The following is a 26,048-nucleotide window of genomic DNA, read 5'->3' on the forward strand; positions in this document are numbered from 1 at the left end:
TCACATGTATCTGTGGTCTTTGGAAGGTGATCTGGACTCCTGTGCATTCATGGGGATGGGGCAGATTGTGACTGGCAAGAAAGTTAGGTTAGAAGCTGATCATAATGGCCCTGGTGACACCACACTGATAGAACTGAGGCAGAAAGGGGTGGGGGGGGGGTGTGACTGATGCAGCTAAGAGATTTTAAAGCACACTTTCTGCTCCTTCTTACCTGCTGGACAGACAATTCCAGGGAAATTCCCCTTCAGAGACTCAGAATTAAGTGAAAGTTTGTGTTTTGGCTCCTCTGTAATTGTTTTGTGTCTCCTGGAGGCTTGTGGTGTTTGTTTCTCTGGTTCTGCTGCTGGTGTGGATGCTTTCTGATCCCTTGCTGCATGTTAAACAGGAGCCAGCAGGCAGCTTCAGTTGGCTCCCTACTGACTTATAACCTGAACATAAGAGCTCAGGTTGGGGGAGGGGAAAAGCAAGGGTACTTCTCTGCCTTTTAAAGATCTCCCAGAGTAGATAAGTTAGGTATGTAGACAAGTAGCCATCTGCATTGATGTTGGAATAGTTGGATCTAGCTCAGGTAGCAAATGTCTTAGACTAGACTTGTTTTTCTCACCAGTAAAGTTTGTTGGAATGAATTTTCACACATATTCGCTAATTATCCTGAACCCATTCTCTGTATTCTCTCATAGTCTTACTCAGACACCAAGTATAGCTGATTATTAAGACACTCCTGCATCCTGACTTCTCTTTAGCTTTTAGATATCAATGAAGGCTGGCAGAGGCACCCAGATTTAGCTAATCCAATGTTACCAGGTAACCAGTGTGTGTTGGGGTGTGGAGTTTCCTCTTATACCAATTTTCTGGGTCATGCTACCTGGTACATGAGCGAGGACTGGTCCTTATTCCACACCTGGCACCCCTTCTAATCATTGTAACACCACCCATCCCAGAAGTCTATTAGAAGAAATGTTTACCTTCTTGATGATACATTATAAGAATCAAAAATTAGATAAATAGACATTTCAGAAAATTATTTTTACTTTTCCAGTAATTTATATATATAACATTATTTTTATTGAATTGCCTAAATCATTCTGATGGATTCTTTTGATCTCACTTGGTCTGCAGACGTGTGTAAATCAATATTCATTTTGGCAGATGCTGCTATGAAAATCACGGATTGTTTTCTCTTTCACTGTAACTATTTCTCCTTTCCTAGACTAATCTCAGGCACTATCCCTGAGAGTCTATTACTTTTTAAAATAGATTTTAGAATAGGCTTGTTCCTAATGTATCTCTCACCCTCCTTGGCCTTTGCCTTCCTCATTTGGGAGTGATGCTGCTCAGCTCTGTTTCCCACCCATCACTCTGGTCAGTGTTTCAACAGTCTTCAGGTCCACTGCCTGCATGGTTGGACAGATCATGCTCTAAACTGAAGCTGTCCCAACTACTTTCCTCTTTTCTGACAGTTGCACTTATCACCTGGCACTTGTGCTTAATTTAGTCTTCCCTTTGAGAGGCAATGAGGCTGAGAAAGGAAGCCCTGCTCTCTACCTCCTCTTCCTCAGAACTGGAGAGAGAGAAAACATTTCTTTTTCCTCTTGCTTTATGAGCATGAAGAAATGGAACAGTTAGGGACATGGAACTCACAAGACTCTCAGGTGAATGGGGTAGGTCCACCTCTAAGTCGTTTCTAAGAAAATATGGAATATTATAGGAGGCCTGCCCCAAGTATATCTTCATTCATTTATATAATAAAAATTTGTTAAGTATTTATTATTTACTTGGCAGTGGATGTGCAAAGACAGAAATAGAACAGCCTTGTCCATTAGGATCTTACATTCTATTAGATCTGTATAGAACATATGTAGTAATTTTGGGAAACAGCAGCTAGGATTGGGGATCCATAAAGCTCTCATAGGAGCTAGTACTTCAGCTGAGCTTTGGAACACATCTGGACATCTGAGAGGCAGAGGGTATGTCCAGACATTGGAAGGAGATGAGGAAATGAGCATCTTGGGCAAAGGCACAGAAACAGGAGTTGTCATAGTTTATGTACATAGGGAATAACAAGTACACTAGTTTGCCTGAATGTAGAGTATGTTAAGGAAAGTAAGGTATAAGAAGTTGCCTGGAGTCAGATTTCAAAAGTTTGTATTTAAGTTTAGAGATGATAGAGTGCCACCCTTGGAGCTTTTTGTGGAGGAGAGGGATCTGGTCACACTTTGCTTTGGGAATGTCACTGGCATTTTTGTGGGGAAAAGAGGCAAAGCCTCATTAGGAAGCTCCTAAGGTGATTGGTGATAGGGCCCTATATTATTGTAAAGGCCATGTAAGTGAATAAGAATGGGTGAGAAAAACCACAACCCTTGGCTGCTGACCCTATTGTGGAGGGGTAGGGGTGGAGAACTACCTAAAAAAGGATTAATATCTCCCAGTTCCCTATCAGTGCAAATGAAAAAGTCAAAATTAGACCATGGGCAACAGAGGAAAATTGCTTCCTTTGTCTTTGGAGTTACATTTCTTTCATTTTTCAGACTACTCTTTCATTTCTCATTTCTTTTTATTGATGCATTTTGGTCTTTACATCCCTTTCATCTCTGAATATGTCTTTCCACTGCCAAGCAAACCTTCTCTTGATGGTTTTGTTATTTTGTTTCATTTTGTTTTTTTAAACAACTCGGCTAGACAAGTTGACATATCCACCATTTGCCAGCATACTAAACATTTCACATCCTTAGTTCACCATCTTTCTAGCAAAAGTAAGAGATGTATTTTCTCGGGCCAGTCTTGGACATTATAATTACACCATTTGGTTTCCATTTTGATTTATTCTTTTTTTCAGTTTATATTGCTGACAATTGTGTCATCAGATCATGTCTTCTCTGAAATCCTCAGAATTGTCATTTCTAAGGGTTACATAATCCCATTATATTCAGATGCCACAATTTGTTTAGCCTTTCCCTAATTTTTACTCCATCTTCTGCAGTTGACCAAACTTTCTTTTTGTCCAGAGTTCTGGCTCAGTTCAACTTTATCTTTAAGTTTTTAGACAATTATAAGCAGAGTGACCGTATTCATATTCGTAAATTTTGCATCAAACATGCAGCTCCTGCTGGGGTGACAGTATTTATTGACTTAATGAATCAAGGGAGCTGTTTTTCAATCAACATATTTTTGAGTGTCTACTCTTGATGCTGAGGGGGTGAGGGAACAAAAAGTTTTTTTCACCCTAGGGGAGCTTACAGGATAAGGGGCTTGGGTGAACAAGACATATACATAAAACACTGAGAAAAGTCTAGTATAAATTAAGAACAGCTAGAGTTGAAAGGAGGAAGGCTTCTTCCCCTACCCCACCCCATTGAAGATGAGGAATTTAAGCTCCCCCTGAAGGACAGGTAGAGTTTGAATAAGTGAAGAGGAGAAATGATATTTCTGTTTATAGCATAATATGAACAAAGTCAGGGTGATGGGGATATGCAAAGAACATTACAGAATCTGTAAATGCTCATTTGGTTAGGGAATAATAGGACTCAAGGTTGGAAAGGGAAGTTGTGGTCAAAATGTTGATTCCCAGGCAGAAGAATAAAGACTTATACAAAGGGCAGAATAATTAATTGATGATTTCAAATAGGGAAGTGACATGATGAAAGCAGTGTTTGAGGAAGATTAATCTGGCACCCACGTACAGGATAGATTGGAAGAGGGGATGACTTGGAAGCATGTAAGCTATTGAGTTAATCTAGCCATAAGATAATAGGACTAGGGTGATGACTGTGGGATTTGAAAGGAAAGCTCGTAATATACATCAAAAATGAAGAATCAGGAGGGGGAACTTTGTGACTGACTAAATAACTGAATAGAGCCTGAGCAAGAAAAAAAAATAGAGATAATTCTGAGTTCTCCTGAAAATGATGTCACCATTGACATAAAAGAAAAAAAGGAAAGAGAAATTGATTTGGGAAGAAGATGGAATTACTAACTCCTCGCTCTGAATAGAGTCTATCTAGGATTTATACTTAGTTGTTTGTCATTATAAAAAAATAGGCTATGTACTGGGCAACATTCCTTAAGATTCTAGTTGGGAAACAGGCCTCTTCTTACTATGCTTTTTCCTTCCTCAGGTATCGAATGTCCCCGTGGAGCCCGGAATCTCCCTGGCCTGGTACAGGAGAGAGAGCCCTTCAGTGAGGAAGCCACACTCTTCACCAAGGAGTTAGTTCTCCAGCGAGAGGTAGGCAATTCCTGGCTAAGAAGCCATATCATAACATGCACTCTTCTGTCATGTTTTCCACAATGAGTCCAACCCTAGTGGACCATAACACTTATTGGTCAGATTTGCCATTCTTTAGATTGGAAATCAATTTCCCTTCCATGTGAAGATCCTTCAGTCTGCCTGCTTTGAAGTCTTCTAAGCTTCGGTTTTCCTGTCCATCATCAAGTCAAGAAATCACAAAACAGCCTTAGAGCTCTAAGCCCCCCACTGCACAGCCAAGATTTTAATGCAGTAAACCTAGGGCTAAGCAGCACTCTTTCTTGGCTTATTAGCCAGGCCCACCTGCCTCTAGCTGAATTTAGAAGCTTGACTAACCCTGTCAGGGTCCAATTTTCTTTGAACATTTATTTGTATCTTTGAGTAATTGCATTTTCTGTAGCGGGTTTTCTGACTTAATTTAATTGTATTTCTGTTCCTGCCTGTTAGGCGGTCTCTTTCAGACAGGAGTTATGTTCTTACCTGCTATAGGCACTCCCTTTACTGATTTTTCTTAAGTCCTAGACAGCTGATCCTTCACCTTCCTGGAGCCATGTTGCCAGCTACTGACCTTGCTAGCAATGCAGGGGATAGAAAGAGCTGGGAAACAATTTAGTTTCAAAAACAGTGTTTAGAGCCACTTTCTCTTTCATTTACCTTCTAGACAGCCTGACAAGGGACTATCAACTCTTCATATAGTACCCTATTGCTTCTTCTGGATATTAGCTTAAGGGGTGATCTAGATTTATCCCTTTTTGTGTATTCTGTAGATCTTATACTAGAATAAAGATACCTTTTTTTTTCTAGAGTTTGCCTAGGCCTTTGAGAATGAAGAATCTGAACTCCAAACCAGGGTGAAACTGATTAAAAAGAAGTCTTGCAACTTTTGTTACTTCATTATTGCTTTTGCATGTGGGCAGACTCTTAGCAATTATTTAAAAGATGTAAATTACTGCAGAGGGTTAAATAATGCAGATACCTATTTCTAACTACTAAATCCCCCAACTTGGCCTCTATTTTGAAGTGAACCTAGAAGGTATGAGGAGAAGACTAGCCTAAGAGGCAGGCATTTGTTTATCTGAACCTTGGGTTTAGGAAAACTAAAGCACTTAAATTGGAGTCATAGGTATTGCTATAATTGTATGATCATGATCTCTTGGAATTTACCCAATGCTCACTCTCTGAAAAGTCAGAGTACAGTGTGGATGTAGGAACTACAGTGGAATATACAGTAGGAATACAGTGGAAACTGGGTTTCGGTTTTAACTGTTTTAACTACAAGATGTTAAGGAATCACTTTATTGCTGCTTGTTTCAATTTTCCTAACTACACACCCAGTCAAATCATATATGAGTACTTCATTGCCTTCTGAACAAAGTTACATATTAGGATTAATTTTACTCATGAAATAAATCATCATGCTGCCACTCCAGATTCATATGCCTAACTATATCATCATTAGGAATTCCAAGATAAATATGTATTTGTTGAATATGTCCCCCTCACAGGGAAGTGTTCTAAGAACTCCAATCTGTTCAAGGATCATTTTTATTCTGGAAGAGCACAGATTCATTAGTAGGAAGAAAGACTGTAGAATTTCTCCATGACTATCTTTAGCTAGCATACAACAAAACTGGCCTTTTAGGGTACATAGCAATGCAGCTCATATGTCCACAGAATGCAGTTGGGTTCTAGACATGCCAAAGAAGAGCTCCACACAATTTTCTGCTTTTCATGAACAAGGGCAGGGAACTTTTGGTTGCAAGGGCTACAAAGTGGTACCAAGGACTTTTCCCTTTTTTTCTTCTGTCGCTTATTGTGTTTGGGACCTACCAATGGCACCCAGCACCATACAAGGTCAGTAGTTGGCTGTAAAGGTATTGTCCCATTTTAGGAGAGTGTTTCCTTTAGAAGAAACTTGAGCCCTTTTCCCTTGTCTAATAAACAGCTCGAGCTGTTTATTAATCTGCCTGTTCATTAAATTGATTATAATAACTTTAATCAAACCCCTAGTGATTTCTGACTGGCATTGAGTTGGGGAGGGGGAACTACTAAACAAACCAAAAGTTTATTTTTTGTCTGTTTCCATCTACCCACTCCATCCCCTGAATCCCCCCAACGCATAGCTCAGCTTTTCTCAGTCTTTGTGGACAGTTCAGTAGGAAAACCCGTAGTAAGTTTGCATGAGGAATTCATATCCTTCAGTAATCATAAGTATCACAACAGTGTCTAGTGATGTAACAAGATTTCCAGGTTAAGGGAAGAAAGACCCAGCCTTCATTTAGGTGTGACTGAATAATTTGACATCTTGACTTTTCTTCTGCTCCTCTTCCTTCCCATTCTCTAGACATATACATATTAAATAATATGATAAGATACTTCAGTGCGATCTGAATTAGTCCCAATGTCCCAGAATGCTTACCTTCGGATTTCCAGTGATGGGGCAAAGCCACATCCTCTTGTTGGCTCTCAAGAGATCCTTCTGTATTGTTTATTGCCAATGTTCATAATCACCATACTAACACCCTGCCCAGATCAAGTGATGACTACCTATAAGAAGATTCTTTCATCCTTGATTCAAGTAATCCTTCCATCTCTCTTTACCAATATGGTCCTGCTGCCTTTGCTTGGGGGGGGGGGGTCACAATTTATGAACCGTCCCAGAATATTTTTGAGTACTGAAGTGTGACCCAGATATCTCTAAGGCAGAGAGGGAATAAGGTGGGCAAAGGGCCCAGTAGACAGAAGAAAAAATTTCAGTAGATGTTTGGACTAGACCTGTGATTTCACTGGAATAGGGGACCCCCAAATGAGGAAACTTCTTCCATTTAAGGCTGAAGCTACTCTGCAGCTGTTCTGCAGCCTATAGTCTTCAGTGCTGTCAGAAAAACTGAGAGGTTGGTGTCTTGAAAGCAAGCTACTTGCCCAGAATCACATATAAAGTCAGGGACAGGACTTGAACCCAAGTCTTCGTAGCACTGAGGTCAACTTTCTGTGTGTATTGTGCATACTGTAAAGATTTTGAAAATAGCAAGGTGGGGCAGGAATTATGGGATGTACATTGTTGGTGTGATAGGAATCCTCAGGAAAAGAATGAATAGTAACCTTGCAGTTTGGCTGAGAGTAGAAATGGACACTATATTCCATAAATTGCTACTTAGTTTACCCAGATGCTAGAATACTTGGAAGTCTATTCCTTAACAGTCACTCTTTTTGTCTATCTGCAGTTTTTCCATCCCATCCTAAAACACCTCACGGAACATTGTGTCACACACAGCCTTTTTCCCACATTGTCAAAGGTTGGTTCCAGCTTCCTGGCAGCCATCATATTGAGAACTGTTATCTTCACTCTTCTGAGATGTCTTACATGGTACAAGTTGACTCTGAGTTTCTTGTATCTCAAATAATCACTCAGAACTACTTTCTATTTCTACCTTTCAGAGCTTAAGGATTGTTTGCTCATTTCTCTTTTCTTAACAGACTTCCCTTCAGAAGCCCTATCTGGTGGCCTTTTTCCTTCTCTATTGGTAGCCTGAGATTGCCATTCTAGAAGAGTTTTATCACCTACTTTCTAATATCTTCAGTACCAATAATACCAGATTAAGAAAAGTAGTAATTTAAGTGCTATACCTACTAGTGTGCTTAACCAAGGTACATCTATATGTAACCTTCATTCCAAGAATTAGTAGTTTCCTGAATGGAGGCTCCAATGAACCAAACACCTCTGCACCCCCTGATACTTATCCATCTTTAGCAAGTAAAGATTCTTGCTCCAAGAATTCTCTTGTGGGCCAGTTCATATATGGAATCAAGGGACAGGAAGAGGTGGCTACAAACTTACCAGAACATTTGGCTGAGTGACATCTCATCATGCCCCTTGTCATTGATGCATAACTACCATTCTCAAGGGTTCACAGATGTGGTTTTTGCTCTGGCTTTGAGCAATTAATACCATGTTGCACTGGATCCATGCATTTATCCCAGGCACAGAGCTCCTACCTCTACCATATGTCAAAGGCCTCAAAATTTTGATTTCGTTCCCAGGTAAAGATTTGTGTCATTTAGTAGCATCTCTCCAGAAGAAGCAACCCAAGGTCCTTTAGTTAGTTTGTTGTAAACTATACCAGAAGCAAAAAATGGGTCTTCCCACTCTGCTTATTGCATGGCCTGGGGTAAGTAATTTGTCCCTACTTCATTGTCCCATTAGGTTAGTGATGCTAGGCCCTTCCCTATCTCTTGAGGCCATTCTGGTAAACAGTTCAGCAATTGTTTGTGAGCCCTTTGAGCACCTTCTTACTAGGCAGCTAACCAATTAGCAAATATTTATTGGCCATTTATCTTGTATGCAACACAGTGTGTAGTGTTTAAAAAAAAAAAGCCTTGATTGTATAGACAGTAGTTAGGAATCATCATAAGGGAGCAAGATGATGGTTTTTCCATTCTTCCCATTATAGGTTAGTGAGATATCTAACTATGAGATATTATAGGTTAGAGAGATCTGTTGAAAATATAGAGAATATATATAGATATATAATATATAGAGAGAATATATAGAGAATCTTCTTTATTGAAATCAAAGACCTTTCCCCCTACCCTCTAAGTACCTCTTTGGGCCCTAAGAAATCATCCTTTGCTACTTCATGGATAACGGGAGGTTCATGCTGTCTGGCCCCAGCATACAATCAGAGCTGCTGCTATGACCTATTTCCTTCCTGCTAACTTTGAAAGAGAAGATGTCACCCTGGGGAGCTGAGACCGCATGCTATAGCTGCCGATGCATAGTTTTGCCTACCCTTTCTCCTCTACTGCCACCACCACTTTCTGCTTTTTCAAAACAAAGGCACATATAAACATTATGGATTACTGAAGAAAATGAACTTTCTTCTCTCAGGGAATGTAGAAACAAACCCTGGAAATTGGTATGGGATTATGTTGGTTAGGAAAATAACAGAAGAAAGAAAAGATTGCAGTTTCAGTCTCCATCATGTTAGACCCCTCACCATTTACATAAGTTATGGTAGTCTGAATAATTTTAAGTGAATCTGAATCTTTTTCTCCTCCCTTTGTCTATCTGCTTCCACTCCCCTCACCAAAAGCAATTTGCCAGCCTCAAGGAAATATGAGGGCCTCTGAGCAGTCGAGGAGTAGAGGATTGAGAGCAAAGTTGCACCAACAGATCCAAATCAAGAAGAATGCAGGAGAATCCACAAGGTTAAATATAGCTTACCTTATGGTTAAGGTCTAAAAAATGTTTTGCTTTTTAAATGAAGGTTTTGTAGAAGTAAAGAGATTGATCTTGGCATAATTCTAGGTAACACTAGTTGAACTAGAATTATCTTTCTTGAAAACCATTCAGCCTACCCAATGATTTTCTTTTGTTATTTAATAGAATTACACTCACTTTCCCACTGAATTTCAAGCACCACCTATTCTCCTCTCCATATTAAGGAGCAATCACATTTCAGTTAGCTTTCTACTAACTCCCCTTATTATTAGAGTTGGAAGAGACTTTGACCTTATAGTTCATCCAGTCCATTCCCTACCTGAAGAATGTGAATTCCTTGGTAAGTGGTCCAGCTTCTGCTTGAATCCCTTCAATTACCACTCACTTGTGACTAAAAGTTCATTATCTTCAGGAGCTTTCTATACTTCAAATGTTAAAAAATTCTTCCATTATAACAAAGTGGAAGTCTTTTTTTCCTGCAGTATTTACCCACCGGTCCTCTTTCTGCCCACTGAGGATAATGAAAATAAACTTAGTTATCCTTTCACCTGACGGTGCCTCAAATATTAGAAAACAGTAACTTTGTTCCACATGACAGCTTTTCTCCCAGTTGATGATATCCTTTCTGTCCCTCCCTCCACTCTTTATGGTACTTAGACTTCATGATAAGGGATTTTTTACCCACAGAATAATTTCTCTTTTAACTGTCTTTTAATCTCATTCATGGATTTGGGGGGGGGGGGGATTTAGCCAGAACAGTGAGAACTGGTTGTAAATAAGATCAAACCTGTAGAACTAGTTGATATTATCTTTTACTAGTGTTCTTTCCTCCAAACATGAAGGAAACGTGTTGTTTACATACTCTATACTTTCCTTATCTGTTAAGATTAGGTAAGAAATTTATATTCGAAGTCATCAGGGGCAACTACGTGGCTCATTGGATTGAGAGCCAGGCCTGGAGTAAGAGGATCTGGGACCTCTGATACATCCTATGTAACCCTGGGCAAGTCACTCAGCACCAGCTGTCTAGCCCTAACCACTCTTTTGCTTTGTAACAAATACTTAGTATTGATTCCAAGACAAGAAGAAAGGGTTTAGAAAAGAGAAAGAAATGTTCACCTTAGTATCTTTTTTAAAACTCTTTTTGTTTTTTGGAGGGGTTGGAGTGGAGTGGTTAGGGTGAAGTAACCATTTACCAAATCTCTTTTATAGCCCATTACAGTTCCAAGTTACATTTTGAATCCCAATCAAAAATAAAAAAAATCAGATTTAGTTGATTATTCAAAATTAAGTGGTTTTATCAATGAAAATAGTGTCACCTTTTAGAGAGATTGGATAAAAAGAAAGGACATGATATTTTCCTTCCTTCTAAGCTATTATATCTCACCTTGCTAGTTTTTACTCTCTCTAAGTAATCATCAGATCTTAGACTTAGGATCTCTTCCAAACAAAGTCAAGTGTCCTGGCTCCAATGGTTCTACTCTTGGAAACTACAGACTGAGCTCTGTTGTCCATTTTCCCTTTCTGTTTAGCTTTCATAAGCAGTGGAGCATAGAATTGCATCTAGTCTTCTGAAATCGCTGGTGGGACTAATTTTTCACTGGTTTGGTCAGGCTCCTGTTACCTGTAATTATGTCATGCAATCAAACTGATGTTGGAATGACAAGCCTCTCCATTTTCAGGGGGTTGATGTGCTGCTTTGGAGATTGAGAAGATGACATATTAGGTCATAGTCTAAGGACTAGGATAGATTTGTTCTCTTAGGTGCATGGTGGATATTCTACATGAGAAAGAAATCTTTTTGAGTAGAAATATTTCATTCTTAGTTCTGGTAACCTACTATTTCACATTTGCCTATCCCCTGCCCCCTACAGTGATTTTCTATCAAATCAGTGACTCCTTAATTTTTCCCCAAACAGATATAGTGCCAGATTTAACTGCTCCAGCTGCACTTAAACTTTCTTATTGCCCTATCTTTACTTCTGAGGGGATTAGTCACTGTGCTACATGAAAAGTTGTAAAAACACCATGACATTTTAGACAAGCAGCTCCTTTGGTTTGTGACCTGCAGACATTAACCTGAATTCTGTCTAAATTAAGGTGTGACAGAAGACATTTCCAGATATTTGCATTATGAAATCCAATGATTACTAGATCATCCACCATATTTTCATTATAAAACAACCCATGAAAATTCTTCAGATTTCTTCAAAGCAGGCAGAAAAACTTGTGCTCTCCATATTTGACAATGACATCCCAAATGACATAAACTAATGTTCATTGTAGAACATCTCCAGAGGAAAGCAATTACCCAGATAGCCAAAAATGCCTCATACTGTGATGCAATGACCATGTATATCCCAGAACAATTTTTTTTTAAACTCTTATCTTCCATCTTGGAGTCAATACTGTGTATTGGCTCCAAGGCAGAGGAGCGGTAAGGGCTAGGCAATGGGGGTTAAGTGACTTGCCCAGGGTCACACAGCTGGGAAGTGACTGAGGCCAGATTTGAACTTAGGACCTCCTGTCTCTAGGCCACCGAGCTGCCCCCTTTCCAGAACAATTTAAGGGAAGTTTCTCCCAACAAGAAAAGTCTATGGAGAGACTGCTTGATTTCCTGAACAATATGGGCTACAGTGAGACTGGCAGAGTTGGATGCCCTTTGTTTTTCAATTATGTGTCCTTAGCAACTGATTTTTATTTCTCTTTCCTCTTTTAATCATCTGTAATTGCAATAAGCTTTTCCAAGCAAAAAGGAACCCAGGTCTCCACATTCACAGAGCAAATAAGTTAGTAACTCCATTTTTCAATTGGAGCTATATTCCTTTTACCAAAGAATAATTGGAAGAATATTTCCTATCATATCCATATCTTGCCTTGGAGCAATTTATAAGCAATGGTTATTGTCACAATGAACTTCTCTCAGTTAGCCATATTTATTCCCGGAACTCAAATGGCTGAGATAACTATTCCTTGAGTGTGACATCAAAGGAATCCTATTCCTCAAGAGGTCAACGAGAGCCATCCTGAAGGCTCTCCATAGTGTTCTTGACAGTGTGGCTTCCTGATAGAGACTGATATGTTTTACTAGTTGTATTTACCTGGCATTCTGGCAGGCTTCTGTGGTAAAGTAATATTCTCTATACCTTCTTCCTATCATCTCTACTCCAAATAGTCCCACTAATGAGTGCCTTTTCTGTATATCAGCATTTTCCCCCAGTGTTGTGGTACACAATAATTATTTTTTAACCAAAATTCTGATAAACATCAGATGGGTGGTGAACATCTTGGTAAAGAATAGGAAGATAAGTGAATTTATATGAGCTCTAGTCAATCTAATTAAAACTAACATCTCTGTTTTGGTGAGTGAGAGATCTCCACTGACAACATAGACAGGAGTTTTAACAGACTGGCCTTAATGCTACCATCTGCTTTCTCTCCCATTGTATCAATCATCAAGAACCTGAGGAGGAGAAAAAAAACCTATCTTTTACAAAACTGGTCAGGCTATCCTAACTGAACTTCCCCCATTCCATTCCATCAATGACAATTTCTGGTCAGCTGAACTTAAATAGGTTCTGATAAAACAAAGTGACTGATGATTTGTTACCAAATGTCATAAATTCATGCAATAGGATGCAGTAAAATCTTCTTGATGCAAGGATGGTTGCATGGGAATGCCTCTAGAGATTATTTGTAATGGGAGGAAGTTCTAGGGTAGAAGTGTCAAATTCATTCACAAACTTCCAAGTACAGCGCAGACCAGACTAAAAAGTAATTGAGAGGGACAACTATGTGGCTCAATGGATAGAGTAAGGCCTGGAGAAGAGAGGTCCTAGGTTCAAATGTGGCCTCATATACTTACTAGCTGTGTGACCCTGGGCAAGTCGCTTAACTCTAATTGCACAGGCCTTACCATTCTCCTATCTTGAAACCTATACTTACTTTCAATTCTAAGACAGAAGGTAAAGGCTTAAAAAAAAAAGAAGTAATTGAGAAATATTTGAAATAAGTAAAACTACATAAATAATATTACATTTTAAAAATCAGTCAATGTGGGGCCCACAGAGATCCTTACATATGGTTTAGTGGCCTCCATTTCTATTTGCGTTTGACACCTCTGATCTAGAGGATCCTAACTGTCCTCTTCATTAGCATCATTCTTCAGAAGTCTATGATGTATAAATATAATGCTAAATTCTTATTGCTAACTAAATAATTCCAAAACTACCAACTTTTAATTATTTTATTGCAATATAGCAATTCTTTATGAGGAATTTTTGATTTGGTCACCTGCTACCTTTCAGAATGGGGCTGGTTCAGAATTGTAGTCCTTATAGGAGGAGTCCAGTGGTTAGTTGTAATTGTATCTCATCCCAAGGAAGAGACATATACTTCCTTTCCTAATTAAGAGAATATATGGGAATTCAGTGTCAATTGTTTTCTTTTCTCATTCTTATTACTATCCTAGTTCATAATATAGTCCTGTTAGATATTAATCCTTCATCAGCTTACATGGCTGCAGACTTAGCCATTTCCAAATGCCCGGGGTACACTTAGCAACTTCCTCCTATGATCAGCATTTCCACTACCAATAGATCAGCAGATTTGTAACTTGTAGTTTGCTAAATATTTTGGCTCTTTGATACTTTGATTGAGACACAAAAAATAGGAGACCAATGTCCATACTCGCATGCTATCTTCCCCCATTAGACTACGAGTTCCTTGAGAGCAGAGACTGTCTTTTGCCATTTTTTTTAAATTCCCAGTGTTTTGCACTGAGATCTGGACTTAATAGGCACCTAATAAATGTCTAGTGACTGACTAATTACTTCTCTGCCATGAGAAAACAAGAATGAATTAAACAGGTTCTGGTCTTTCTGAAAATGGAAGCACTATGGTTTCCAAATAGATCCTAAGTATTCTTTCAGCAATGGAAAAGCAAAACTACATGGCAGATAGCAGATAGGGACTTAGAGAAAGTTTTGTGGAAGTTTAAGCATTCCCCTTATCAATATCCCAAAGATAATCCGGAGAATGTCTCTTGTTCTCTGATAGTAGTTGCTTCCCATGAATGCTTGTTGAAACCAATAAAAATTTGTCCTTTTCTCTCTATCACTAAGAACAAGACCATCCTCATTCCTCTTTGGGACAGACAACAAAGAGGTAATCTCTTTTTCATTTATATAGTTTTTTTAAAAAAGGAAGGAAGAGAGACAGAGAGAGAGATAGAGAGAGGGGCAGAATTAGTTATAATATAGTAAACCACCTGGGTATTCAGAGCACAGAATTGAAATTAAACTATACTACTCAGGCAATATGCCTCCTTCCTACTTCTTTTTATTTGTTACTCATCTATTGAGACCTTAACTATCCTCTGTCTTGATCAGACTGGAAGTGTATCAGCTTCTCCTAGTATTGATCAACACTGGCCCTGGGCCTGTTCTCCTATTCTTAGCCTTTTTTTCCCAGGTAGGGGGTATTCAACATATTAGTGCCAGATTTAGGGCACTAATATCCAATCAGCTTGGCTGATAGAATCTCTTAATTCAAGCAGTCCTCCAACTTTGGCCTCTCTGATAGCAAGGATTCTAGGTATGGGCCACCAATCCTTTAAAGAGCCATTAAAATGCCACCTAACTCAAAAAGACTTCCCAAATGTGTAATGACTTTAGACTTCACACTTTGCTTTGCTTTGCTTGGTCTTCTCAAATTTACTCCTAGCATATTATTTTGTACTATAAATATTTGTGTATGCCTCATGTCCTGCTGCTAGACCATAAGCTTGATGAAAGCAGGAATCATGTCTGACCTAAACTTAGTATCTCACCCAACATATGGCACAGTATTTTGCCACCAGAGGAGGCTTCATGTTTGTTTAATTAAATTCAAACACAATAAAGCACCCAAAATTTGTGAGTTTTTTCGCAAAGAGCAAGTTTTTCACCTTTGGGATCACTGGCTAGTTTACTGTATGCTTTTTTAACCCCTCCTGTTCCTCCAAATCACCAGACCTTTTAACCAAGACTCTACAGGAGGAATTTACAACAGCATTCTCAAAGATTCTACAATAACAAGTCATTAGGATCAAGTATAGGCTTCAGGTGAATAAAAATATGTGCTGATCTTTCTTAACACTAGGCATTCGGGGAGAGGGGGGCAAACTAGGGAGGTCCTAGGTTCAAATCTGGCCTCAGACACTTCCCAGCTGTGTGACCCTGGGCAAGTCACTTAACCCCCATTGCCTAGCCCTTACCATTCTTCTGCCTTGAAGCCAATACACAGTATTGACTCCAAGATGGAAGGTAAGGGTTTTAAAAAAAAAAAGACTAGGCATTAGGTAAGATAGTAAGTACAGTGGTTCAGTTCCGTGAACGTTTTCTGGGATCCTCTATATACGAAAAGACAGTCCTAGGCCATAATGTGGGATAAAGACAAAGATCCACTCTTGGAAAGGATAATGAAATAGTGAGCATAGGCCACCACTAAAGGAGAAGATCTAAGGTATCAAAAAGAAAAAAAATAGACATTACCTTGATATATGAGAGGGAAATGGGTAGGGGGTTGCAACAAAAAGCACTCCATGGGAGTATCATTTGTGCTGCTTCCTTTTGAAATGCAAGTTTAATGTTGATAAGGCATGTAAGTCTGAAGATACTAGTACTTGTATAGACCCTGAAGCTTATGATTCCTGGACTTTTCTTCCAGTGGTAACCAACTATTTCTCATATTCTGAACTTGCCTCTACTAAAATATGGAACCTAGGGAGAGCTTTTATTCCCTGAGTTCTTCTCTTTGCCTTCTGAAAAGCTCACCTACCCTTCCTTCTAACTTTTCTCCATCCAAACTAGATGTAAACATAAATGTGCTTGTCCCATTACTGCTGTTAATGTCTGATAGCATACTGTCACTTCCTCTCCACTTAATGCAGATAGATTCCAAGTGTTACTGAAGTATATGCAGAAAGAAACATTGGACCAATATCACTTTTCTCAGAGAGTGTTGGGATTTTTCATTGTAATCTTTTATAGTATCAACAAGTTTTATGGTATATATTCTCTGACACTTTCTTTCTCTCACACACAGACACACACACACAGAGTAATAGCAACAGCAGGGAAGAACTTGGAAAATACTGCATCAAAGTACTGAAAAACCTTTTTTCATCTATCCTTCCTTTTTCATTCTTTTCTCCCTCCCACCTTGTGCTTTTGTAATTTGTACAGTATTATTGAGCGGTCTTGAATAGATCAGTAGCAATTCACCTTTTTCCCTTATTGATTAAAGTGACAGTATAAAAAAATGGCAGGCAATTCTGATCCATTTATCAGAAAATATCCAACTTCAATCAAGTCAACAATGGCCTTTCCTACTGACAGGTGTGCTGCTAACATGCACAAAGGGTTCTTCCCATTCCCAAAGTATTATTCTAAGAATGAGAAGAATATTGTGCTGTAACTACTGGAATTAGTAGTTAGTGTTACACAAGTAGGTGAAAGGAGATACTGGTTCAAAAAGTGATTGCTGTGGGGTCCATGTTCTTTGGCATTAGTTTGAAAATTGAGTATAAGGTGAACTGAGATCTTGGGAAGAAGCTAATGTTGACATAAAATTGATAATGTATGGTTATTGCCATTTGCCTCTGCAGTACTTTTTTCTATATTTCTCTAGGCAGAAATAAACTCTGCTTTTCTTTACCCGTGTTTCTCCAAGTGCTGAAATTAGTTTTGTGACCAGAAGTGACTAGAATATCTGTAAACTTGTTGAGTTTTTACCAAGGGATATATAAATATTTTCTTTCATCCACCTAGACTTTGGGATCTTGCCAGAAGAAATAGAGTATCTGAGATTCCCCTAGTTTTGACCCTGTGGAGAATTTTAAGTTGTCCAAGATTTTAACAGAATTAACAGAAATTTGTATCATCTAGGTAAAGAGTGAGAAAAGATCTCCTGTCTCATCTGATATTGTACAAACATCCCCTATTCCCCACAAAAGCCTCCCAGTCCCATGATAATGAAAAGATTCCTGGAGTATGAGATTCCAACCTCAAGCTCTCTTTAAAATTCTCAGTCTTTTTTTTTTTAACCCTTACCTTCAGTCTTGGAGTCAATACTGTGTATTGGCTCCAAGGCAGAAGAGTGGTAAGGGCTAGGCAATGGGGGTCAAGTGACTTGCCCAGGGTCACACAGCTGGGAAGTATCTGAGGCCAGATTTGAACCTAGGACCTCCCGTCTCTAGGACTGGCTCTCAATCCACTGAGCTACCCAGCTGCCCCCTAAAATTCTCAGTCTTGCCACACAATTTCATAATACACATCTCTCATCACTTCCTCCTGTGACCACCTAATGAGTGGGGCTTCCAATAGTGAATATTCTCCAAAAACCAAAGTTCAGTTCAACCAAACACAGATAACTAGTACCTATCATGCCCAGTCAAGTCATTGCATTCTCCCTTCTTTTTTTAAGATCTTAAAGTTATTTTGTGGTAGCATGATGGCTCAACTCCCAGAAAAAGCAACCTGTCTTGAACTTTGAGAATGGTTTAAAGTTTACCTGCTTATTTCTCCCAATACTGAGCAGAAAGTGTCATTTAGTGTATATATACACTGACCTTTGTTGGCATGGTTGAGATCATGGTCCTTGGATCCATACAGTCATCCGGGTCCTTTTCTAGCAGCATTATTATTTGATATTTCTTGGGTGACCAAGGTTCAGAATATTCTTCTGAGTGCTTTTTTTCTCCTCCAACAGGAAAACTCCACCCTGCAATCTAGATTCCATTTCAAAAGCAGTGTGTCTATATCAGGTAGCTCTGGAGTCTGTGGATCCCAGACCCAATGAGTGTATCCAGCTTTCCCTGAAGCTGGTTAATTATGTGTGCAGCAACCAGCAGGACAGTTACTCTTTGCACGGGAATCATTAATAAACATTATATCCAGAAAGATAGGATTAGGAGGGAAACCAGTGGCTCTGGCATCCTTCCTTAGATTTGTTGAACATTCTTTTTTCTTCTCTTCTTTCCACTCATACAGAGGAAGAGGAAAGCAAGAGATTGGAGGAGATACCTTTTCAATATTTTCCTCCTAAAGTGGAACCACTCCCCACTATTCCTGAAATAGGATAGGATCTTCTTACAAACATCTTGGCAAGCAGGGTGGAAGAGGGTTCTCAGCTTGCTGTGGGTGGGAAATGTTGGTGGCTTTGCTCTTAATATTTATAGCAGACTGCAAACAGGGCCCAGGCTGCAAAGAAGGTAACTAGTACAGCAGATGGCAAATAGTCCCCTTCTCACTACAGTCAAAGAATGAGGCCATCTTCCTTTAGCCAAAGAGGCCCAAGACCTGCTGTATCTGAATGCAGATTTCCAGTTGTAGTGGCTTCTGGTTCTCCATTTTTAGCAGAGATGTCATAAGAGGTATAATACATTGAATTTTATTTAAGATAGGAATAATTCAATTGAAAATATACTCCAATTAGAAACCGCTTTCTTCCTTTCTCTACCAAGCTACAAAAATAATAGTTTTTCCTTTGTCACAATGCAGTCTAAACCTTTACATCTGATTATCAATAGAAAAAAAATATGATCTATTCATTCTTCAGTGCATCCCATTTATGTTATAAATCATAAAATTTTTGACCTAGAAGGACCTCAGCAAATTATGGGTAGGATATATAGCATTTGAGAGGTATCTTGCCCAAAATAACAGGCATACACTTAGCTCTTCTGACTTATTTGTTTTCTTGTTTAATTATAATCTTGGTTTGTAAAGGAATGTATTTAGCTCCAGGAAGCACTAGGGATTTTTTGCAGATAGCAATAAGGATTTAATTTGAGACTCCTTAGACTTGGCCCCCACTATACATTGTTGTCCTAGTGAGGTTGCCTCTATTCTACGTACAAACTTGACTGAAGGAGATGGAGAGAAAACTGGACACTTGCTTTTCTTTCTGCTCCATAAGTTATCCTGGCCAATTGTGCTTAGCATTTTCTTTGAGCTTTTTCAAAGGATCCTTTCAAAACCTTTCTGTTGACCCTAACTTGGGTCTCAACCTTAGTTTGAAAATTAGTGCCCTAAGGAAACATAAAACCCTTCCCTCCTATTTTATTATTACTTTCCTTAAAAGGCAAAAAAATCATTTGGGTCCTCAATGTAAAGTAAATTTGTTGATCTCTGCCTTAGACCTTATTTAGGCCAACCATTGTTTTGACAGTTGACGAATCTTAGTATTAGAGAAGTTAAATAACTTGCCCTGAGTCACAGAACTAGCTTTCTTTTGGGAATCCTTGGAGATTGTATCAGTTCTTTAGATGGGATGATATGCCTGTGATACAGGCAGAGCCAGATTCAGTCTTTTAGATTGAACTAATGAATAGGAAGAAAAGCTAAAGCATTGCAGGGAGGTGGGTGGTAATGTGTGAAGAGGGCTCCCCTTAGTTAAGCTTGCTAAACCCATTGAGAATAGGGACTGAGGAAAGGCCAGAAAACGAGGGGGGGGGGGATATATCTGACATGGGGAGTTGACAGACCTGGAATTTTCCAATGCCGTTCCATGAGATTTGATAGTAGGAAAACCGCTGCTTTTTCTTGCCAAAAATTAAGAACTAGAAATGTCCAAAGGGAATAATGAGGGAATACTGAACTATTATCAGATTAGATTTCATTTTACTGAGAGATAAGTAAGAGTCTAGCTGAAATTACCCTCAAAACTACCTGGAAAGCAGCCTATGTGACAGCCTAGGCTGAATGCTTTGCCCTATATCTTAGAGCAGATTCCTAAATATGTGAAATTGAGCCAGGAAGTAAAAGAAAATCCACAGGGTTTCAGATGCTGCCCCTAGTATACCCAGTCTTTCTGCTCTTCTACTGCTCTACTGTACTAGGAGTTCAACCTAAATCCCACATTAGTGATATTGAGCTATGTGTTGGGTTTGGGCAGATGAGTATCTACTCCCCACCGTTCCAGTACCCCTCCTACCTACCCATTAGCAGAAACAATTGAGCCTTCTTATTAACTGTGGCATCTTTTTGTCATTTTTGAAGTGTTTGTCAAGTGGGGGAGGAACAAATCACATTTTCTGGCAACTTAATTTTGTTAACTGATTTCCTGCCCCTCCCCTACACAAAGCATTGCTAAATAGAGCTAAACATATATACAAAAATTATATTTAGTCTTGATGATATAGCAGAATAGGGAAAGCACATTTCTAGAGGTTTATCTGTTACCTAGTAAACACAAGAAAGTATGAGTACTTAATAATTCTATAGTAACAATAAATATATGGTACAATGACAGCTTTGATGCAGAGCATAATTTTCTGTGAATTTCTATTAATTGTGTTTGTGCATATGAGCAGCCCCTGGCAAGGGGCTTGGAATACCACACAGAGTTACACTATATTAAACATCACTTAAAACATCATAAAATGGAAGCTTAATAAAATATGCAAAAGTCTGGCTAATTATGATCACAAGAAAGGAGTCAGGTAGTAAAGGAAAGATAATGCTGAACTGAACAATTTTGGGGTCATCTCTTCTTGATTGTCATTTACTCTCAAGTTTTTGTGGGTCTTTTGAGCACTTTTTTATGCTCATTTGTTTAGATTGTCAGGTCTCTGAAGTTTCTCATCATAGCTCATAAGATGAAAATTGAAATGACAAAAACACATGCTCATCTCCCTGGACTAAAACATATCTCCCTGGTTTCCAACTTTCCTGTTGAGTTCTGATAAATTGTGTATTGTACACTACTAGATAAGACTCCTTTTGTAGCAAAAAGTATGCAGGAAGAAGTATTGTTTGGGAAATCTACACCTAAAGATCCCAGTATACAAGCTAGTCAAAAACACATGCTCATCTCCCTAGACTGATCCTTATTCTGGATGCATAGAGTTTTCTAGACTTCCTTAAGGAGTTTAAAGGCATAAGGTTTTTAAAAGGAGAAGCATAATGGAAGGACAGTGTTAATAAGGCAACATCTCTGTATCTTTCTGTGGGACCTCTTCTTTAGAAACCCATATTTTTCAGTCTCTTAGAGAAGGTGCCCACTAACCTTCCATTACATTTTCCTCATTTAAAAAAACAAAAACAAAACAACACCAGAAAATGCATTAGCTCTTTCTGGGGTTTATTGATGTTACAAAAGGGATTTTGGTATCTTCCAGTAGTCAGTTGGCATTACAACTACTGGTGTGATATGTTGGATCTCCCCCAGAGACAACCCTGTACCCTGTACAGGCCAAAATACTGAGTTTGCAAGCCAGTGCCGAGTTAGTCAGAAAATATTTGGGGGTACAAACTCTGCTGAACACAGTAGAATCAAAATCTGTACTCCTTATAGCCCTTCTACACCCATAATCTCAAGTGCCAATTCCAGTGCTGACCTTGACCTCAATGAGCCCCCCTACAGAGCTGCCAACATTGAACAGTTTACAAAGGACCCAGTGGCGTCCCTGATTGAGAAGCTGGTGTGCAGACGCTTGCAACAGATAGTATTTTTAGCAGCTGCAGCAATATAGCTTCATCTTTTTGCAGAATGTGGTATTGTTACTTTTTTTAAAATGAAATAAATAAATAAATGAGTTTTGTCTACCCTTCAAGCAGTGCCCAGGGACTATGGAATTGTCAGGGGTGTCCGTGTGCCCCTCACCATAGGCCTATGTAATTAATCCTCCCCAAGAGCAGGTGCTGATGCTCAGTTTGCCAAAATATTAGGACAGGGAGACAGCCTGTGCAGGAGCAAAAGAAGCTAGAAATAGAGGCGAGGAAGAACGCATGACAAGGAGGGATGGGCATGATGGTAGAGATGCCTGGGGCTTCTGTGGGCATTTTTACAACCTCTCTCCTGAATAGCAAGGAGCCATCTTCATTTGCAGGTCCAGCTCATCCCTGAAACTTCCTATTCTGGTCTTTGACTTGACCCCTGAGAGTACACAGCAGTGGGCTTTCACTTATTGCCTCCCCTACGCTTTTCATTCTCTTTCTTTTCAATGGAGGTTCTGTCTTTTGAATTACAGCCATCTTATCTAGCATATTAGACATCCAAATAGTTTCCCCTCCCCAGAAATGAGAAACTGTTTCAGCCAGTAAAGTAAAGGGATCTGCCTCCTATAACAAGCTCTTATTTTGCAGTTTGTACAGGGAACCTCACAAAAAAACATTATTTCCCACTTTTGGTCGAGTTCATATAAAATTCAGTAAAACAGAGGACTAGAAAGTTGCCTTATATAGGGCATTCCCCTGCCTTAACTACCTCACCCTACCTTTTCTACATGTAGCTTTTCATTTTATAAACAGACAGCTATCATGGGGAAACAGTCATTTCTTTGAAATGTTTAATGTTCTGCTATATGCTATATTCAGTGCCCAAAGCTGGGGAGAACTTTTTATTCTCCTCTCCTCCCAATATATTTTCATAGCTCTCTGTTTATATTTGTATTCAAGAACTTCTGTTTCCTTAGTACCAGAGCATTGGCTTCATTTAATAGAGAACCAGATCAAAATAAATTTCTGATTTCTTAACTGAAGTCTTCAGTGAAAATGTTATCAAGGAAACCTAGCTGGCCAAAGCCATTCTTTCTCCTCATCTTGGAAGAGGTCAGAAGAATTTTTTACATTAATTGAGAAGAGAACCCCCCCCCCCCCCTTACATTTGCCTCAAGTAGGCAGCCTCTATTCAGAAGTAATACGTCTAATTTTCTCCCTACCACATCTTTTAATATAGTGGACATTTCTATATATCACTTTACTTTTGCATAGGACCTTCTGTCATTTCTTTTGCACCAGCCCCCACATGAGTTAGACCACATTAAGAAAAGTCAAATTACAAAGAAAATGGTAATGGGGTCAGGGTGTTCTTTCTTTGTTTTCTAAGCAGACTTGAACTCCCCGTTACTGGCTCGGAAACCTGGAGCCATGCTGCAGGACCTTCAGTAGTACTAGGGCATGAATGCTTTCTTTCCTGCGATGTGCTCCTTAGTGATTATCATCAGCAAATACCAACCTAACAAAGTTGCTAGAACAGTGTTCCACTTACTCATGTCACCACAGGCATTCATCAGCACCAATCTAATGAACATATTTTTTAACTGTAGCAACTAATCAGGTAGAAGTGCCAAGACCAGTCTTAACTGAAGAGGTGGACAGGCTTAAGGGACCTTCCTTCCTTCATTGGAACTTGCAGGGGAAGGTGGGAAGGATGGGACAAAATGGAACAGATTCATTAGAAAGTTTTAACCCAAATACAAGTTCAGAAAAGGCAATAAAAAGTTAATCTTTCCTTTCTTAGTAGAAACTAGTCATATTTCATAATGTATCTTATAACATAGGTTCATTCCTGAAAATGTAAGCAAATAACCTCCAAATGGTGAAGGGATGTCTCTCTAACATATAGTGAAAAAGAATGAGACTCAAAATACTTGGGCTGTCTTCCCATTCTTTCCCTTTTGAATACAGAAATAGACCAGAACTTGAGTTCACTTTGGGACTAAGATGAACCATTCTTATTCAAGCTCTAACATAGAAACGAACCCAAATTACAAGGTTAAAGCTCTCTAAACCAATTAGTCTAGGTATAGAATGCTGGTTAACTTCAAATTATGGAAAGTAATCCCTGCAGCAAACAGTTTCCAGCCTGCATCTAAGCTGAACTGCTTATGCAAATTGTCTCAGAACCAGCCAGTTTACCTCCCAAGGAAATACTGGAAGCTAAAAAAGAAGCAGGTAAAAGAAAAAGCACCAGAAAGCTTGGTCCATAGTCCATCTGTATCCTCGGTCCTATTTCTTTTCAATGCAGAATGGCTGCTTCTCAGAGCTTTGTACCTTAGCTTCCCAATTTGTACAAGTGCATTGAGGAGCTTCCTGCCATTACAGAGAGGAGACAGCATAGCAGGTGGTTTTTCCTTCTCCCTTTCTTACTCAATGAGAAAGAATAAGCATTATTTGTTACAAAAAGTGAGAAAAGTAACCTGGGTGAATGACGATGCATATGATATGCAGTGACTTCTAAAGAGAGGAGCCTAGAACCCATACCTCCTAAATACCTGGCATTTTATTTCCTTGTGCATACCAGAGCCATAGAAGAAGAAGAAAACTTGGGATTCCAGTAGAGGAGATTCTCTGAAGATAGGCAGTAACACGCCAGATGCTGCCTGCTCAGTCTAGAGGGCATCTTCACATGGGTCTTGAAACCAAGATCCATAATGACTTAGAAGACCAGGATCAAGAACCTAGCCTGCTTCTGTCTTTCTCAGTCTGCACAGCCTTTCTCCATGACTGCTTCACTGGGGTTCCCTCCCATTATCTGCCTGCCTCTCTGCTTGCTTGAGCTGTTATATAATCACTTAGCCACAGATGACAGGCTCTTTGGCCCCTGTGCTCTGCCTACAGTCAGGTTTCTGCTGGGCTGCCTGCTTTTGTTTTCCAAACTAAAAATTCCCAGGACTCAAGAGTGTTGATATTGAAAATGACTCATAGGAATGTCCTGCTTGAGAAGGGCTATAAGCTGCTATGGGGAAGTAGTTCTCTGTTCTCAAAGACCAGAAATTCACCAAGGGAAATAAGCAAGCATGGCCTATCACTTTGATTTGATGAAGATAATAGCATCACCACTTGTACTAGATGAGAGAGCATTACTAGAGAGATCTCTGGGAGTGCTCAAGAAGAGGCCAGCTGGATGGTTCATCGGATTCAGACCTGGAAATGTGGGGAGGGGGGGTTGGTTCTTGGGTTCAATCTGGCCTCTTCCTAGCTATGTGACCTGGGAAAGTAACTCCTACTGTCTGGCCCTTACCACTCTTCTGCCTTAGAACCAATACACAATATTGATTCTAAAATGGAAATTGAGGGTTTAAAAAAGGCAGGGAGGGGACAGATACAGAGAAGGTCAGTAGAGTTATACAAAATTCTACTTCTTCCCATAGTGCCCAGATCACTGTAAAGGTAGTAAGAGTCCTTTGGTGTTCAGCTGATTATCTAGCCCTCTGCTTTCAGTGATTCAGGTTTGGCCATAAAGAGACTTGTAGAAACTTGTCTGCTTTTATCTAGGGCCAGGGACTATGTATTGCATAAGCAATATAGAGGTCTATGGAAGTCAGTTCCAGAAGAACTGGTCTTGGGACTCAGATCTGTGGCTTACACTAGAATAAATAATTCTGCAAGTTTGTCTCTATGTCCAAATGAAAATTTGATTATCAGGCTTCATATTCATATATATGCATATATATATATATATTTTTTTTTTTAATCTAAGAGATTTGAAGAGTTAACTGGATCACATATGGGAAAAGAATATTTCAACTGTTGGTCCCCAAATTCAGGTTCCAAAAAGAAATGTCTTAAGCCTTCTCTAGAACCCTCTGAATCTCCTGTTCACCATCACACATCATGTTTCTATCCTACACCATTTCAAACACAGATGATAAAATGGGCTCTCCTGTAATACATGGGAACAGTGCATGCTCAAGTGGTCCTTTATAAGTTGGAACAGTAAGGCTTAAAAGGAATGTACTGCCTGTTGGGTTTGAATAGCCAGTATTTGCTTTGTCTGTTAATTCACATGTTAGATTGCTTTGGGTGTTGTAT

General features: G+C 39.3%; 1 protein-coding gene and 1 long non-coding RNA gene across 4 annotated transcripts in view; one reads left to right on the forward strand and one right to left on the reverse strand.

Moving 5' to 3' along the window:
- LOC103100585 (uncharacterized) overlaps window positions 1-25,687 on the reverse strand; it is a 43,580-nt gene extending 17,893 nt beyond the window's left edge. Inside the window, exon 1 of one of the 2 annotated variants that reach the window (XR_008912291.1) lies at window positions 18,080-25,687. This is a non-coding gene — a long non-coding RNA (uncharacterized LOC103100585). The remainder of the gene's footprint in view (window positions 1-18,079) is intronic. The other variant, XR_473054.2, reaches the window with a different exon arrangement.
- Window positions 1-26,048, forward strand: part of SND1 (staphylococcal nuclease and tudor domain containing 1) — a 547,109-nt gene that overhangs the window by 425,528 nt on the left and 95,533 nt on the right. For both annotated transcript variants that reach the window (XM_001366193.5, XM_056799670.1), the window contains exon 16: window positions 4,117-4,226. In XM_001366193.5, the coding sequence (XP_001366230.2) occupies window positions 4,117-4,226 (110 nt within the window). The remainder of the gene's footprint in view (window positions 1-4,116; window positions 4,227-26,048) is intronic.

Source organism: Monodelphis domestica, chromosome 5 (assembly GCF_027887165.1).
Source record: "Monodelphis domestica isolate mMonDom1 chromosome 5, mMonDom1.pri, whole genome shotgun sequence".
Classification (NCBI taxonomy): domain Eukaryota; kingdom Metazoa; phylum Chordata; class Mammalia; order Didelphimorphia; family Didelphidae; genus Monodelphis; species Monodelphis domestica.